Source organism: Ranitomeya variabilis, chromosome 3 (genome assembly GCF_051348905.1).
Source record: "Ranitomeya variabilis isolate aRanVar5 chromosome 3, aRanVar5.hap1, whole genome shotgun sequence".
In the NCBI taxonomy this organism is placed as follows: domain Eukaryota; kingdom Metazoa; phylum Chordata; class Amphibia; order Anura; family Dendrobatidae; genus Ranitomeya; species Ranitomeya variabilis.
In genome coordinates, this window is record NC_135234.1 from 126,188,117 (window position 1) to 126,206,679 (window position 18,563).

The following is an 18,563-nucleotide window of genomic DNA, read 5'->3' on the forward strand; positions in this document are numbered from 1 at the left end:
GTAATGATGATAAATTGTCTTTGTAGTGGGGATACATCAGGGTGGCCACCTAGTAATCTGTACTGGTAACAATATGGGCAACTCGGTGGTCATTACACAGGCACTGCAAAATGTATTGGCTCATGTGTGCCAGGCTGCTTAGAGACAACTAAAAGATGTCCTCGGTGGGAGGTATACTGTATTGTCTGGGTACTGTGTATCCAACCAGCCACGCTCCAGTGAGCTGATCTGAGTGCCACCCTGCTGTGAACACGGTTGTTCCTCCTTATGATCATCCTCCTCCCAAGCGGCCCTAAACTGTCCCCTGGCTTTACAGTTAGGTACCTGGTCAGATGTTGGGATAGTAACCCACCCTACGAGTCATGTGTGGAGGGCAGGCCTGATAATGGTGTGAATTGACTCTGCTCCTCCTCATTTTCCTCTTGTACCACCACCCCATCCATCATTGCCTCAGTTTTTTTTCCTTCCAGCATGCATATAAGTAATGCCTGCCTGCAAAATGTGATATTTGTTTTTTCAATACATATTATATTTGAGGGTGCCAACAATTTTGTCTGGACCATTTTTGGGGCTTTGTGTAACGTTATGTCCAATTTGCCTTTATTCTCAGTTTTTTTTGTGTTGTTCCAATACACACAAAGGAAATCAACGTGTATAACAAAACGTGTGATTTCAATAATTTTCTGGGAGAAATACTTCATTTTCTGGAACAATTTCAAGGGTGTTAACACTTTCGACCATCACTGTATATGTCAGTATTAGATACAGGGGCAAATCTAACTCGCACAAGTAAAAAAAATAAAAATGTAGAGTAAAGGGATATGATGTAATATTAATGTATTAAACTCAAATATTCTGGAACCAGACTTGTTGGATTCAATATGTTTGTGTTTGATGCAATGTTTTGTTTCCTCACAAATGGCAAAGAAAATAACTGAGGAATCTTAATAAAGGTGAGGAGGTTTAGAAACAGGCTTCCAGGTTGTCAAATTAAAGTTCCCTTCACAAGTTCTAAGATGTCATATAACACATTCAGAATATGGAACACCTTGTCAGGTCCATTCTGGTTACACAGTTGTCAAGCTGTCAGAAGGAAAGAATGGAATTGCATCCCAGAACAGACACTTCCTTCCATGGTATAAGTAATAAATAACACAAGCTGCAAACCATTAATCTTCAAAACTCATGCTCAAACTTTGTATTTTCCTGTAAGTAAGCAAAGAGTGGCACTTTCTCGATGAAATGTCAGCCATGCTTTGCCTTCCAATCAAAATTACATGATGTGACAGATTTTGTTTGAAACATGTGCGAAACGTGTTGGCAGCTTGTCTAGGAAAAAACTGGAACTTGGAATCTCTACATGGGCAATATAGAATTATGACAACCATATACTGATGGAAATGTCTTTATGCTAGAATACAAATCTGGGACTCAGTTATTATAACCATTCCTCTCATACATATTTTTGGCATTTTATTTCATTTTAAATTTATAACAAATTATGCAGGAGGAAGGGTGAGGGTGTTGTACAACTGTCAACAGAATGTTACAATTGTAAAGAATACAGAGCATATTAATAAATATATTATTTACATATACACCAGTGAAGAAAGGCCAATGCCATTTACTACACTGATGTATGACATGCAAGCAGTCATACATCAATAGATGGCAATTCATTATGATTCTTTAGCTGTTTCCGTTCTGTAGGGCTAGATACCTTGAAGGTGATGTTCTGCCGAGGAATGTACTATATTGTCATATATGTATGATTTAGGTGCTAGGCTTTGGTGTTTTAAGCGTAACAGCAATTGTTGACTAGTGATATTTTCCAATATTAATGTTTGATATGTTCGAAATAGTCTAACATGGCTTTCTCTGTGTCTTTAGTTAAAATGGAGCTGCACTTTCAATAAACTTTGACTAAATAAATAGTACAGGTGAATAAAAGAAACTTTGCACTATAGCTAATAAGAGAAATCAGCTTCCTTTTCCACTTATCAGACTCTTTCCCACTAATAGCTGTAATCAGCACAGGGAGACTCTGGCGTTATCATAAAGACTTGTAAGTCCTAGACAGGTTACCAAGAGTTAAATCTCTTCTGGGATAGGTTGTTAATACTCCTTGGTTCTGTGTGAAAACCAGTCATATCTTCTCTCCTCTATACATGTATGCTGGACTATTCAGACTAAATCTAGTCTGGAGAGGTGGAGATATCCAGGCATTTCTGGTGGTGATAGTAGTGTGCGTTTTTTGGTGAAAACCTTTTCCTTCCCCTTTGGTGTTTTATGTTGTTTCTTTGCCTCTTGGCTTCTTACTCTTTTTCCCTAGTGTGTATTCCTGTGTGAGTCCTGTGTGGCTGAGCCTCAGTTTTTCCCTGTCAGTCTTTTCCGTGATAACTTTTTCATTTTTGCCCCTTTTATCCTGGGTGTGGGAGGTGATTAGATTAGTTCAGTGCAGGACAATAGCAAGGTACAAGACCCAGGCATCCCCACCATCAGGGGTAATCTTGGAGACAGGGATAGCCTAGGGTCCCTTTAGCAGGAGGGATTAAATTAGAGTCCACAGTCCTTGCTACGCTATAATGACATTGTGACATTGAGCATACACACTGCCGCTCCATTCTAAGGAGTATAAAAGTTCCCTGTAATGCCGATTAATGGGGTCACATTGGTTAGATCCCCACCGATCAACATGCTATCACCAATCCTGTGGACAGATGATAATCTGTTTTCAACAGACTCACAAATTCTCAACCTCTTCAAAGCTGCCGTTCCAATGGTCCCTGCTGGTCCTGCAACAATTATGTCACGTCCAAAATTCCGGTGGCTGTTGCCGACAATCATTAGCCTCAGTGCTGATACTGACACATATAGCACACGAATGCTGGGGCCAGTGTTTGGCTGTGACATCATCGCTGCAGACTCCAAAGTGATAATTCATATGTTTAGACAGTTTTCTAAAAAAAATCTCAGACAGCCCTTATAACATTTTTCAGTAAACACTTTATTCCCTATTTTGTAAAGAGTAAACCTAAAGAATCATCTCAATTCACAGTCAGCGCCTTTCATTATAACCGCACGCTGATGCTCTGAAATAGATATACAGTACATGCTGTAGTAAGCCCCGGGTGAAATGTCATCAGCAAGAGTTAGAAAGAACTGTGCTCTGACAGGTCTGGAATGATTTAGCAGGGTTTTCCAAGCAACTTCCCGAATCTAACTATAGCATAGAGTCTTGCAGAAAATCTTCACACTTGGTTACATTCATCTATTAATAATTCAGGTAACGTGCACTTGGGTAAAGATTCCACCTAACAGTTACCAATATGGAGAGGTAGATAAATAAAAACCACAACATCTTATCTCAGGAGAAAAAAAAACAATACAATCATAGGCCTACTGGGGTCAACCCAGATCTGATGTTTTATCAGAGGACAACTTAGGACATCATATAAGTTCACAAATTCAGGCAGCACAACTCCTTGGTAGCAAATAGGATATGGGCGCATGACTTAGGTGAGCTGGCCTCTCCTAAAATCCAAGTATCCATATAAATAAAAACGGAACAGAACTCCAGAGTCTTACAAATGTACCTAAACCATACATTTATTAGTTATTCCAAATCCAACCAAAAGCACTATCTGTATAATTCTTATTAATTTAATGCCGCGTTTCATTTCAGACCAAGAGATGTTTTATCAGACGGTCTTGAGGATCCTGTTGATAAGAAGCTAAATGTGGTGCTCCCTATGGTATGGACCAAGAAGTATGTATAGCACTAGTGTGTGTGAACTATGAGAGTCACAGCCACAGCAACTCATCTCCTCCAGGCTACTCTTCTCTGACGTTAAAGGAGAGGTCCTGGGCAAAAATAAAAGTTTTCTAGGGGCTTGGATTTAAAAACATAAACTAACTGATACTTACCTGTTGGCATCCAACTATATCCAACACAGGCCGCTCAGTGATATGCACTAAGATAGGAAGATGAGGAAGGTGTGAGTGTTCCGCTAGCAGCAGTACCGGGCTGGCCTGTGATTAGCTGCAGTGGTAAAATGACTTGAGCAGTGAGTCATCAATAAAATTCCAATTATGCACTGCTCTAGTCACCTGACCCCTGCAGCCAATAACAAGACTACAGTGGTGGAACGGTAAGGTTTACTCCTCCTCCTATCGAAGTGCAGACCAGTGTGCTGTGCTGGATACAGCTAATTACCTGTAGGTAAGCATCAGTTAGTTACTTTTCTTTTGCCCCGGACAACTCCTTTAAGACATCCAGGCAGGTGGCAATATGACTTGCAAGAACACAGAGTTTCCCTGCTCAGTATGCTTACACTTGTTGGCTGTACCAGCATTTTGTGTTTACTTGTGTTATCTTTGTCTAATATTTAAATTTGTTTGGTCATCTGAAACATTTAAAAGTGACAAACATACAAAAGAATAAGAAATCAGGAAACACTTTCACAAAATTGAATATTTGTACAGAGTCATAATAATATGATTGTTTGTTTGGGCACCCCCAATCAAAACTACTGTTGTTGTGAACAGTTAAGCAAGTTGAAGATTAAATTTTCGATAAAACACCTAAAGTTAAAGATGACACATCTCCTATGCATTTTATGCAAAAAAAATATATATATTTTTTCATCTTTTACATTTTAAAAATTACAAAAAAGGAAAATGGGAAGATGCAAAAGGTTTGGCACCCTTGGAGATTTGTATGTTCAGATAACTTTGACCAAGGTGTCAGACCTTAATTACCATATATACTCGTGTATAAGCCGAGATTTTTTTTTTTGTGCTGAAAACACCCCCTCGGCTTAGACACGAGTCATTGTCCTAGGGGGTAGGCGGGGGAGGGGAAGCGGCAGGACCCAGCGGCTGTCACATCATACTCACCCACTCCTCACGTGATTGCTGCAAGTCCTCCCTGCATCACTGTTGTCCCGGCGAGGCAGCTTCTTCCTGTGTTCAGCGGTCATGTGGTATCGCTCATTAAAGTAATGAACATGGACGCGTCTCCAGTCCCACAGGCATGGAGCGCATATTCATTACTTTAATGAGCAATACCACGTGACCGCTGAACACAGGAAGACGTTGCCGGTACCGGGACAACAGAGAGATGCAGGGACGTGCATTGACAGCGCAAGCAGGGGGAGGAGGATGGGGAGGACGTAGAAGGAGCCATGCATACAACAGGGGAAGGACGGAGGAGCCATGCACACAACAGGGGGAGGACGGAGGAGCCATGCACACAACAGGGGGAGGACGGAGGAGCCATGCATACAACAGGGGGAGGACGGAGGAGCCATTCACACAACAGGGGGAGGATGGAGGAGCCATGCATATAACAGGAGAGGACGGAGGAGCCATGCATACAACAGGGGGAGGACAGAGGAGCCATGCACACAACAGGGGGAGGATGGAGGAGCCATGCATATAACAGGAGAGGACGGAGGAGCCATGCATACAACAGGGGGAGGACGGAGGAGCATGCACACAACAGGGGAGGACAGAGGAGCCATGCACACAACAGGGGGAGGATGGAGGAGCCATGCATATAACAGGGGAGGACGGAGGAGCCATGCACACAACAGGGGGAGGACGGAGGAGCCATGCATATAACAGGGGAGGACGGAGGAGCCATGCATACAACAGGGGGAGGACGGAGGAGCATGCACACAACAGGCGAGGACAAAGGAGCCATCCACACAACAGGGGGAGGAGAGAGGAGCCATGCACATAACAGGGGGTGGATGGGGCAAGCCATGCATACAACAAGGGGAGGACGGAGGAGCTATGCACACAACAGGGGGAGGATGGGGGAGCCACGCAAACAACAGGGGGAGGACGGAGGAACCATGCATACAACAGGGGGAGGACAGAGGAGCCATGCACACAACAGGGAGAGGATGGAGGAACCATGCATACAACAGGGGGAGGACAGAGGAGCCATGCACACAACAGGGGGAGGACAGAGGAGCCATGCACACAACAGGGGGAGGATGGGGGAGCCATGCACACAACAGGGGGAGGATGGGGGAGCCATGCACACAACAGGGGGAGGACAGAGGAGTCATGCACACAACAGGGGGAGGATGGGGGAGCCATGCACACAACAGGGGGAGGATGGGGGAGCCATGCACACAGCAGGGGGAGCCACACATACCAGAACAGGGATGAGGAGACAATGCATACCTGGCTTACACTCGAGTCAATAAGCTTACCCAGTTTTACATGGCAAAATTAGGTGCCTTGGCTTATACTCGGGTCGGCTTATACTCGAATATATATGGTAGCCAGTTAGGGTCAATGTTTGCTCACTATCATCATTAGGAAAGGCCAGGTGATGCAAATTTCTCAGCTTTATAAAAATTCAGTTTCCTCTAAACTTCTGCCAAAAAACTGCAACCATGGGGTCTCCTAAGCAGCTGCCTAGCACTCTGAAAATGAAAGTGGTGGAGGCCCACAAAGCAGGAGAAGGCTATAAGAAGATAACAAAGTGTTTTCAAGTTGTCCTTTCCTCAGTTCGAAATGTAATTAAGAAATGCAGGTTAACAGAAACAGTGGAGGTCAAAATAAGGTTTGGAAGACCAAGCAGAATTTAAGTGAGAGCTGTGGAATAATCAGGTTAAAATAGAACATGTTGGCCACAATGATCAAAGGTTTGAGTGGATAAAAAAGGGCACATAGTTTTTAGGAAAAGAATATCGCACCAACCATCAAGAATTAGGGTGGATAAATCATGCTCTGGGTTTGTGTTGTAGTCAATGGCACAGGGAACATTTTTTGGGTAGATGGAAGAATGGATTCAATTAAATTTCAACAAATTTTTGATGCGAACATAACACCATCTGTAAAAAAAGCTGAAGTTGAAAAAAGGATGGCTTCTACAAATGGATAATGATCCTAAACACACATCAACATCCACAATAGCCTACCTGAAGCTGAAGGTTTACAATGGCCCTCACAGTCCTATGATCTGAACATCATTGGAAATCTGTGGCTAGACCACAAATTAACAGTGCAGGAAAGATGACCCAGAAATCTCACAGAACTGTAAGAATTTTCCAAGGAAAAATGGATAAAAATCAAAGAATTGAAAGACTCTTGGCTGGCTACATAAAATTCAGTATTCTTGTTTCAATCACTCACTCCTAACCATTTAAACTAGATTCAAGCAACCCTCTAACTGGCAGTATCACCCTATCTCCAGCTTAATATATTACCCTCTCAATTACCCTCACACCCGGTATATTTTGCATCTAGATATTCTCTTTTGTACAGGGTTACTCACAAAATTCACCTTCTGAAGACCTGCTCTTTGCTTCAGTTTACTAAACCTGGTACTAATGACCAAAGCTGGCAGACAACCTCAGAGCAACACCATGCCGCAGATTGGGGAACCCCTGATATACTGCAATACCTGTCACGATCCATTTTTGGATTTGTGGCAGCTCTGGTTTCACTATGTTTAAAATGTATTTTTTTTTCCTTTCAGGTCAGTGGGGGTTAATGTCTGTTTTCCCTTGCTGGCAATCTGCTGCAACTGCAGAGTTGCTGGGTCAGCTGATGTGGGTGGTGACCACTCCCACCATCCTTTAAATGGTCACCTGATGCATCAGCTGACTATTGGTGATACAGTTTCTCTATGGAGACCAGACGTGCAGTTGCAGTTACATAGTTATACATAGTTATTAAGGTTGAAAGAAGACTAAGTCCATCTAGTTCAACCCATAGCCTAATCTAACATAGTTACATAGTTCTCTGGTGTCAGCTACTTCTGGAGTTTGGAGTCCTGTTTCTGTGTCATCTCCGGTGTGGAACTTGGCAGGAAAGTCTGGATGCTAAGTGTTGTGTTTATTCCCTGTCCCTTTCTTGTTTGCCACTGTCCCCTGTGTTTGTACCATCTGCAGTGGTGAGGCTAGCGCCCTTGCCAGCTAGTGCACTAGCAAGGGCAGTGTGAGGTGACAGCGAGAGACAAGGTTCCTGACAGTGGTGGGGGGAAGGAACCCCTTAGGGCATTAAGGGAGTGTAGGGACAGGCTTAGGTTTGAGCTCAGGGGGTGTCGATCCCTCATTTCCCTATCGGTAGGGCCTTCCTCTCCCCTTTTCCATCCCGTTGTGTGAGTGTTGTGCAGTCCGCTAACCGACCCCCCATTTGGTCATTCCATATCGTGACAATACCGCAGTAAGTAGATAAATTACTATGTTCAGAGGTAACATTACACAGCCAGCACCAGCACGGTTTGGAGTCGGCTCTTGAGACTATTGCATATACCTGACTCTGATGTGTGCTGTTTTCTCTTGCAACCTACAGAGGATTAGTCACTTGCACACAAAAAAAAGCTTTGAATTGCTTGTAACTATCCTCAAGATCTTCTAAAGCTCTTTTACATTTTGCATGGCGTTGCTGTATTGCAGAGATATTCACATTTGTTGCTTTCAGGGTGCAGGATGTTAAATCTTGGCTTGCTGTCCAACTGGGCATTTCTTCAGAGTCTTCTCTGGGGGCATGTGCTTCCACCCATCCCAGACGTGTCCGATTACAATTCGGCAAATGGTCTTGCAATCTCAGATGCTGTTAAGTTAAAATGGGCTGATTTATTCCAGAAGGATACCAAGCTGCAGTACTACATAAAACCTAACGACAGTCATGAACATTGCTTTTAGAAAACAGCATTGTTCATACAGGGGTTTTTATGTGGATTTTGAAGCAGATCAGCCCGAAATTTAGATCAAAAAGTATTTGAAGAGTATTTGAAGCATTTTTTGTTGTGGATTTTGGAGAGGATCCGTTATAGAGTCCACATTAAAAACCTTTGGTAGAACATAACTTAAAATTTCTTATAAAAATCAACAGACAGTAGATTTGTGGATGAGATTAGATGACCGGCTCTTAGGATTAGAAATACTAATTGGATGAAAATGCTGTTAAAGTGTATTCATGGACCCAAGACACATCTCAATTCTGCAACAGCAATTGCTTTTTCTGTTTGTAATAATTTTCAACAAAATCCCTGGGATGAACTCGGTGAAATGAACAATGCTGCTAGAAGCCTGAACATTTATTGGACTCATTGTAAAAACAGCAGTGAAACACAGCAAAGTCCTGAAGGTAATGTAACACCAATATAAAAATACAATGCCATGATTATCTGTAATGGACTCCACTGTTTTCAACATATGACAAAAGAAAATAAACACAGTTGTGTTCCTCTTAAGACATGCTGAGCATCTTGCTACAACTGGCAGAAAGACCTGTGAATAAAGGTCTTTTGTATCTGTGAATATTTTGCTTATATATACAGAGATCTTATTCATCACATACGCAGAAAATAATTTAGATGTACGTAAGGAGTACACGGCACCCATGTGTGATTTTTGTGCTCTATTGTGCATAGTGCTCCTCGCTGCTTGGATAGACCCTTTTGGTGGTACATGAGTGGTGGCGTGATTAGCAATTCCCCAGCTTATTAGAACATAGAATAAGCCTCCTGGGTGGCTCTCCAGGAAATAAGAGTCCTACCAGTTCAGAAAAGGTGCAAAAAGATGGAAGTAAGGAAAAGTTCTGGGTCATTGTTTGACTACCCCATGGGACTGGTAAATGCCAACAGAATGTAAGTAGTTGAGCTGGTCAAAACTATTAGTTGATTAATCAGAGAGAATCTGATGTTGTTTATTTAGTGTACACTTTGTAGTTGTGTGATTGTCTTTCTGTGACCTTTGTATTTTAACCTCTATGGCCATAGCCAGGACTTGTTTCAGTAATGTCAAACTCAGAAGGTAGGTTGTGCTGCAGAAAACAAAAGTTTGTCCAGGTAAGATGGACGAGGGGGAAAAAGGTTTTTATTACATGCAAAGTTGTTTTAAAAAGTGTGGATACTTTGGATAACACCTTTAAGGTCTGGGAAAATGAAGTCTGAACAGTGTCTTCTGCAAAATGTCAAAATCAATCTTTTGGGTTTTCATTAATGAAAGTCACATTAGCACACATGATTTTTTGTAAGGCACTTGTTAAAAACTGAAATCCACATAGTGAATAGTTCACAAAACGTGACAATGTAATTAATGTGTAATAATTGTTGTTTGTACACTCTACTGTATCTGAATAAATATTGCTGATTAGTTAAGGTTACAATATCATACCACCATCACACATTAATTGACGAGTCATTAAAGTATTGAATGAAATGTTCATAAAAATATATTGAAGCATAACTCATTTTCATTATAATTTTTTTTTACAAATAAAAATATAAAGATGGGCTTAATGTCGTGCCCATGGCTGTACATTGCTGGATTACATTATGTCATAGAGAATTCATTGTTTTTTTCTTTTTTCTACTGCGATGTGTTATTGTTTGCATTGATTTTGTACATGCGCTTTTTATTTTCTCTTCATCTTCCTATGTCTTATTTGCAGTGGCATGCTGTGAACTATACCAGTAAAATTATATATCTATGGGATGTTTAAAGTTTTGGAAATCATTTTGTATCCAAATCTGGCTTTAAACTTCTCCACAACAGTATCACGGACCTGCCTGTTGTGTTCCTTGGTCTTCATGATGCTCTCTGTGCTTCAAACAGAACCCTGAGACTATCACAGAGCAGGTGCATTTATACGGAGACTTGATTACACACAGGTGGATTATATTTATCATCATTAGGCAATTAGGACAACATTGGATCATTCAGAGATCCACACTGAACTTCTGGAGTGAGTTTGCTGCACTGAAAGTAAAGGGGCCGAATAATATTGCACGCCCCACTTATCAGTTTTTGAATTTCCTCAAAAATGTAAAATAACCAATAAATTTCGTTCAACTTCACAATTGTGATCCACTGGTTGTTGATTCTTCACCAAAAATTTACATTTGGTATCTTTATGTTTGAAGCATGATATGTGGGAAAAGGTTGAAAAGTTCCAGGGAACCGAATACTTTCACAAGGTAGTGTATAATCCTTCATTCAAACAATCCAAAGATAGCTAAATAGTCAATATTGTGAAAATAGAGGCAATGTAATAACAATGAATATATTCTATTTCAGGACGAATAAAAAAACACATTTACACAGAGGTGGTAATTAATTTCTGCTATATTTAGCTGTTAACTAAATGTGAAAATGAAATTAAAACAAAAAAAGTTAGAGCCCTATTATGTGATATACAGCATATATAGTTTTTGTACCTGTACAGAGAATATTTTAGTTACCGTAATAAGATAATGAAACCACATTTGATTGTTTCGAATTGATGTGCATTGTTCAGGCTCCAACCACATTGCAAAGTGCTCAAACACCTCCACAAGCAGCTGCTAGAATTTCACTCACACATACAGTGCAATTAATGGTCATTGTTTGGTGCCTGCACATATGTAATTTACTTTAATTACACACGAATTAAAGACCTTGTGGGATGAAGGAAATGGCACATACAAGACAAGGCTCAGTTTATGGGAACCACAGGAATATTCCAGATTTATATACATATAAAATACATATCATGTTAGGTAAGGGTATATATAGGTTAAGTGACTTAATATAGAAGAACAAAGAATAAAAACAATAAGTCTAATAAGAAGTCTACAAAGTATAATCATCAATGACACATTAAAGCTTCGAAAAAATCAAATGACTAAAAAATGTATAAAAAAAACCAACTTGTTTTATTTTCCTACATTACAGGAGCTCAGTACAGCTGTTGGCTCAGTGTTTTCTGAATCGAAGAGAGCCATTTTGCATACCATTTTACAGGGAGCATTGTTTGGCTTATAAGACTTCTTAGAGCAGCTGTCAGTCTCTGTAATGAGGTACAGTACTTAACAAGACCAACATCAAAAGCCTCTCACCCAACCAACAGGCTCCCCACTTTGTACCAATGAGGCTCAAGAACCCCAAAACAACTATCTCATGAAGGATGTCTCATTCTTTTAGAGAATATTCTGGTCCCTTCATCTTGCAAGGTCTGTTAAATGGATATGACACTGTCTTATTGGGTAGGTATCTCCAATAGGTGGTACCAGAGAGATAGCTTTCTTCTGACAAAGAGCTAATTTGCAAACCTAGATGTAAAAAAGACAACTCATTTGCCAAAAATGTGTAATTTCCTTTTTTGTGAAAGCTGTTCTCTACATCTAACATTTTTCTTTTGTTCCTACACCTCTCTGTTCCTAAGATATGGATGAATCTTTCTTGTATGTAAAGTTTGTCTTTTTATCTACATCATAGTGATCCTCCACTCTTCTTCATGGATGTTTTCTTTAACACCATGCCTAAAAGGTTAGATTTATACACAGGGAAGAGGAGCCATATCTCAAGAACAAACAGGAGCAGGAATGAAAAAAAAAAATATGATTAGAGTCAGGAGTAAAGTGACAATTAGAATAGGTAAAAAAAATATATATTTATGGCACATGTGAATTCCTCTTTTGGTGTTACTCTTCAGTCCCTTGAGGCCTTCTGGCTTGCAGACAGTGTCCTGCCTCACTGTCTTGTCTTCTGCCTTGGGGACACCATGTTTGATGTTCTCTTGTGCAGAAATCAGTAGTTGCTCCCCTCGGTTCTCTGCTGCTTCCCCTAGAGTCAATTGTTGACTCTCAGCTCTTAAGGGGATCAGCATGAACCATTGCATCTTCCTCTCAGCCAATGACTCATAATTTGATGAAGATCCTTTCCCCATTTTTTGTGCATAAGCAATGTTATTTTTGGATCTAGAAGCTATGAAGGTTATTTTATTTCCTATTCCTGGTATCTTATTCAGTTTGCCTTTTGACAACATCTTCCTGTCTGCCCTGACCTCCTGACGTATTTAATCTACAATGAACTTTAACTGTAAATGTCTTCTGCCTACTGATTTAGGTGTAGTCTGACCATTTTCATGTCAGCTGTTGCTACTTTCAGAAACTACTTTTGGAGCAGCGGATCCCTATAAGGCATTACATATAGTTGTAGAAGGGTTTAAAGGGAACCCGTCACCAGGTTTTCCACATATAAAGTATGGGCAGCACATGTAAACCCTCTGTTACAACATACTAGAATGCTGTATATATGTCCCCAATCCGCTCTGCAAGGCACAAAAAATGTTTTATTATAATTACAGACGGTGTGGTCGGGTCAGATCAGCGTCTGTCTTGATCCGGCGCCTCCTATCTTCTTAGAAAACGCTGTCCTGCTTCCCTGCTTCGCATGGATGACGCATCCTACGTTATCCACACAGTGTCCTACATCGCTCTCCTGAGCAGGCATACGTCTTTCTGCCCTGCTAAGGGCAAACCAAAATATTGTAGTGCACATGCGCTAGTTTATATGTGGGTCATTGGCGCTCTTTTGTCTATTCCCATACATGCCCATTACAGTTCTCTTCTCTGCCATCAGCAGGGCAGAAAGAAATGCGCCTGCGTAGGAGCGTTATGGGGGACACTGTGTGGATGACATAGGACACATCATCCACACTAGAGAAGGAGATCAGTGATCTTAAGAAGAAAGGAGGTGCTGGACCAAGACCAGAGACATCCATTGGTCCAGACCACGCCATCTAAGTATAATAAAAGCTATTTTTATGGCTTGCAGAGCAGACAGGGGACATATATACAGCATACTAGATTGTTGTAATAGAGGGCTTAGAGGTGTTGGCCGTACTTTATATGGGGAAAAACTTTTGGCAGGTTCCCTTTAAGGTTAAACACCAGAGAAACAGGTAAACTTTGCTTCCCAGTATAGCCAAAACCCAAATCCATAGCAACTTTATAGGTCCACATCATCTACTATCCGCTGCGTGATACTAAGTGATAAACTACACAATGCAACTTCCCATTAAAGAGAATCTGTCACCAGGTTGGACCACCATGATGTAAATCCGTCCGTATCACTTAATGCTAACCAACAGCAGTGAAACAGAAAATGCACAAATAAACTTTTTTACTCCGCTAAAATCATTTTTTATTATTAAATAATTTTAAAATGTAAATATGTTTACAATAATAAATCAACAACCATATACCTCAAATGTAAGGGACTGCTCTGGTACTGATCTCTTTAAATACAGAATATAATTGATAGCCAAATTAATGACACCATCAAAAGCAGAATAATAGGATGTGCATAACCACTTAACATGAACGCGGTATCAAAGCCACACTAAATGTAAATAAAACAGGGTATACAACAACCTAAGCCAGCTTCAATGGATCTCCTTTATCGCAACAATACTCTGGACTTACATATTCACTGCCTACAATCTAGGGCACCCTGTCCTATGTTGCTAAAACAGCAACAATCAATTAATCGCTATACTTACACCGTGTGAGACAAGTGCACCAGTCCCTCTACCCCGACGCTCGTTTCGTCAAGAACTTCCTCAGGGGCTGCCAAGACCATTACAGACCATTCTGTACAGCGATCGGCGGTTGTTTGGTCCTCGTCAATCCTTGTAAACAGACCTTAACTACCAGTGTAATTGTACTATGCACCGTGTCTCTCCGCGATTTCATTGTCTACTTGATATTATCTTCTAGTGTCAACTTCTCGTCTCTTATCAGCTGCTGCCTATAGTCAAGTCCAGATCCCTCAAGGGGTTCAATAGTGAACACTTGACAATTCCTTGGAATTTGAGTTTACACCATTGCTCCTTTTAAGCTGTGGTCTATGGAAATTATACAACGCGCCCTCAGGGTGGTTTCAAACTTACATTTAAAAAACCCCAAACCATTGCTTTTTATGGTAATGTTTCTATGACTGTCTTTGTTACAAAAAACCAAAGCAGACAGATACAGAATTAGCTGGAGCTCAGGAGAGAAATATTAAATGCCCCACAAATAATTCATAGTAAATAGAGCCAAAGTCAGAATCAGTAGTACATCCGCTCAACAATTAAATCTATTCATTGCCATGTAATATTAAAGTCATGTCCAAGTTGATACATACCTTCGCTGTCTTTAAACTTTTTAATTGCCACAATTTCCTTTGTTTCCTAGAAAAAGAAAAGTGACATTTTAATCCCGATCTCATGTTTTATAAGGTTTTACTGTTCAATAATCCAAAATGAAATGCATTAAATGCATTCTAGGAACCACCAGATATACACTTCTGTTATTCAGCACCAATAGGACTCATCCTAGCTCAGTTACGTGTCCAACGTTAATGTTCAGATGTCAATTCAGATGTCGTTACAATGCTGTGAGGACCTGATCCCATCTTTCACAAAATGTCTTAAAGTGGTGATGCGAAATACAAATTAATTTTCATCCTATATCCCTATCTATTTAATGCCATGATCTAAACAATTTTCTAATATATTTTAATAAAAAATTCCCTATCCTTTCCTATCTACACTATCTGTTTTTCTTTTTTCCTACTTATTTTAATGATGCTTTGTTTGTAAATCCCAGTACATGCTGGGATACTCATTGTCAGGGGGCAAGAGGCTATGTTCACGGGAGCAGCCTCAGCCCCAGTCTTAAACAAAGTGTCATCAGTTGAATTCATTTCAGAGGCTGGGCTAGTCCTTGTGTGATGTGCACATTGACAGCGCGCTCTTACCGGCTCAGATCAGCAGTAACGAGTCGGCAACAGAGCACACTGTCAGTGACCGATTGTGGGGGCGGAGCTAGTCTCTGAACACTGGGTATTGTGGCACCACATACTGACATTTTACTCTCTTACTAGCTCCTTACTGCTGATCTGAGCAGCACGCTGTCATTGTGCACATCGCACAGCCCCTGAAATGAAGGTCACTCATGTGGTTCAGGGAGGGGGCAGGAGCTGTGGCAGTGACTGCAGCCTCTGCACCTTGATGATGATTTGTTTGAGTATCCCGGCATGCACTGGGGATTCTCAAACAAAGCAGCATCAGAATTAAAAAAGAAAAGAAGTTAAATGGTGTAGTTAGGGAAAGTTAGGAATTTTTTAATTAAAATACATTAGCAAATTGCTTAGATTATGTCTTTCAATAGATTGCAATTTAGGATGAGAATTGTATTTCAGACTGCCCCTTTAACTCTGCTACCCTCTCCACACACAAATACAAAAATGATGTATCGTTTTTGGCTATTTCACTACTTAAGTAGTAGTCACCTACACAATCCCCCACGTATAACAAATAGTGATGAGCAAATATACTCATTACTCAAGATTTCTCGAGCATGCTCGGGGGTCCTCCAAGTATTTTTTAGTGCTCGGACATTTAGTTTTTCTTGCCGCAGCTGAATGATTTACATATGTTAGCCACCATAAGTACATGTGGGGGTTGCCTGGTTGCTAGGGAATCCCCACATGTACTTATGCTGCCTAACAGATGTAAATCATTCAGCTGCGGCAAGAAAAACGAAATCTCCGAGCACTAAAAAAATACTCGGAGGACCCCCGAGCATGCTCGAGAAATCTCGAGTAACGAGTATATTCGCTCATCACTAATAACAAACATTAAGGCTATGTTCCCATGATCAGCATTTCTTGAGTTTTTGATGCTCCGGAATTTCTGCACCTTAGTTACTTGCGTTTTTTTCATGAGTTTTTTGACGTTACATTTTTATTGCGTTTTTTTTCTTTCTCTCTTTGGTGTGTGATGCTTTAAATAAAGCTGATTTGATATTCAAACTACTTGGTATTGACATTTCTGGTATTGACGTGTTTTTGATGCGTTTTCGTTGCGTTTTTCTACCTGCAGATATTCTGTATCTAATGAAAGTCTATGAGTAAATTCCGCACAGAACTCACCGTACCTGCAAGAGAAACTGACATGCTGCAGATTGGAAAAACGCACCGCAGGTCAATTTATGCAGCGTAATAAAGAATATAAATCCCATCCACTTTGCTGGTACTGTAACACTATGTTTTTGCAGCAGCGAAAATATGAAGCGTCAAAAACAGGAAAAAAAGCTCATCAGGGGAACGTAGCCTAAGGGTGTGTGTCCACGGTCCATAATGATGGCGCTTTGGACGGAGCAGAAAACCCGCTACGCCCAAAGCGCCGCCCCCTTCTGTATGCGCGGTGATTCCGGATGTGTTCATTGCACACATCCGGAATCTCCGCACCCCATACATAGGGCCCTGTGATTTACCTTGTGGTGACGGAGCGTCGCCGCAAGGTAAACGGACATGCTGCTTTCTAAAAAGACGCGCCGTATGTCCGGAAACACAGGGCCGCCGAATGTGTGTTCGCATGCATAGTGGAGACGGGATTTCATAAAATCCCCTCCACTGTGCTGTAACATCTGGATGCTGTGGCTATATGCAACGTTCAATCCGCAGCTAATCCGGATGTAATCCGGCACGTGGAAACATACCCTAATACTGCAGAATATATGTAGAGGGGATGGCAGGCAAGGAAATAAATAAGGGAATCTAAACAGTGTCCAATGGCTCATTAAGATGAGCAGAACGCAGCTAGTTTAGAAAGGCTGGACAGAATTCTAGACGCACAGAACGATCATTAATACGGCCATTCTGTGCACAGTGAACATCATCACTAAAAGCACTTCTCCTGTTTAGAGATCATGCAGACGTCCATGCAATATTTCCATGGGGTGTACACCATTTTTTGTTAAACCAATTGAAACTATCCTGAAATATGTTTGTCTATGGTGGCATCAGCAAAAGAATGAAGTATCTTATAAAAGTCAATACACAGTGGCCGGCGGCTTGCAAGATATTCTCTAATAAAGGCCAAAGTTATGCAGCTTGTTTTTGGAACATAGAACATTACTAAAATGCCATTTTGCTATTTCGACTATACTAAATTCTTGATGAGAATTCACACATTATACAATATAGTTTCTTTTACAAATTTAATGAAAGAATCTGTTAATTTTAGAAGCACGCTGTTAACCTACAGGCAAGATATTTTATTCATATTTTCACAGTTTGATTTCCCAGGTATCACTATGATGGTCTGCGTACAGAATACAGAGTTTCCGCAGCCTACCTGACTGCGGTTGTATCCGGGACGTTATTTATAACACAATGATATATTAGCACTGCACTCGATATATGTAAGGGTGTAAGGCATATGTCCGATATCCCCCGTAAAACGAGGTCCGGATGCATGCTCCGACAGGCCACAGACTGTAATGGTGATGGCAGAGTGAACATGAGCTCACTCACCTCACTCGCCTACAACCGGTGGACACTCAGATGAAGTAAACTGTGTCTGAGTGTCAGCCTCTTGTAGGTGTACACTCCTCAAGAAAGTGCACGGCAGAGCTCATGATCACTCTGTCGTCACCATTACAGTCTATGGACCGTCGGCGCATGTGTCAAGACCCTGTTTTGCGGGGGTGGGGTCAGACGTATGCCCTGACGGATACACTGCGTTCTATGTGAAAGCACCCTACATGAAAACCTCTTTCAGTCTTAAGAACAGATGGTTTTTTACTGTATAGTTTACAGTTCGTTGACACCTTGCAGTCTCAGAGTAGCCTGTTAACCAAGATAAGAATGATGCGCCAAAAGCAGGCGCTATGCCCTTGAGCTTGTAAGCGCCATTCTGAAGCTGGCCGGATGATTGGATCCAGACAGCGCCAGTCCCCCTATGCTTCTCCAACGCTAAAAGGTAAAGCTGCCTCT

At 41.2% G+C, this 18,563-nt stretch overlaps 1 protein-coding gene across 6 annotated transcripts in view; it reads right to left on the reverse strand.

Annotated features, from left to right (window-relative positions):
• The window catches only part of CDKL5 (cyclin dependent kinase like 5), a 381,431-nt gene that overhangs the window by 114,264 nt on the left and 248,604 nt on the right, over positions 1 to 18,563 (reverse strand). For all 6 annotated transcript variants that reach the window (XM_077294660.1, XM_077294657.1, XM_077294659.1 and 3 more), the window contains one exon: positions 14,925 to 14,970. In XM_077294660.1, the coding sequence (XP_077150775.1) occupies positions 14,925 to 14,970 (46 nt within the window). The remainder of the gene's footprint in view (positions 1 to 14,924; positions 14,971 to 18,563) is intronic.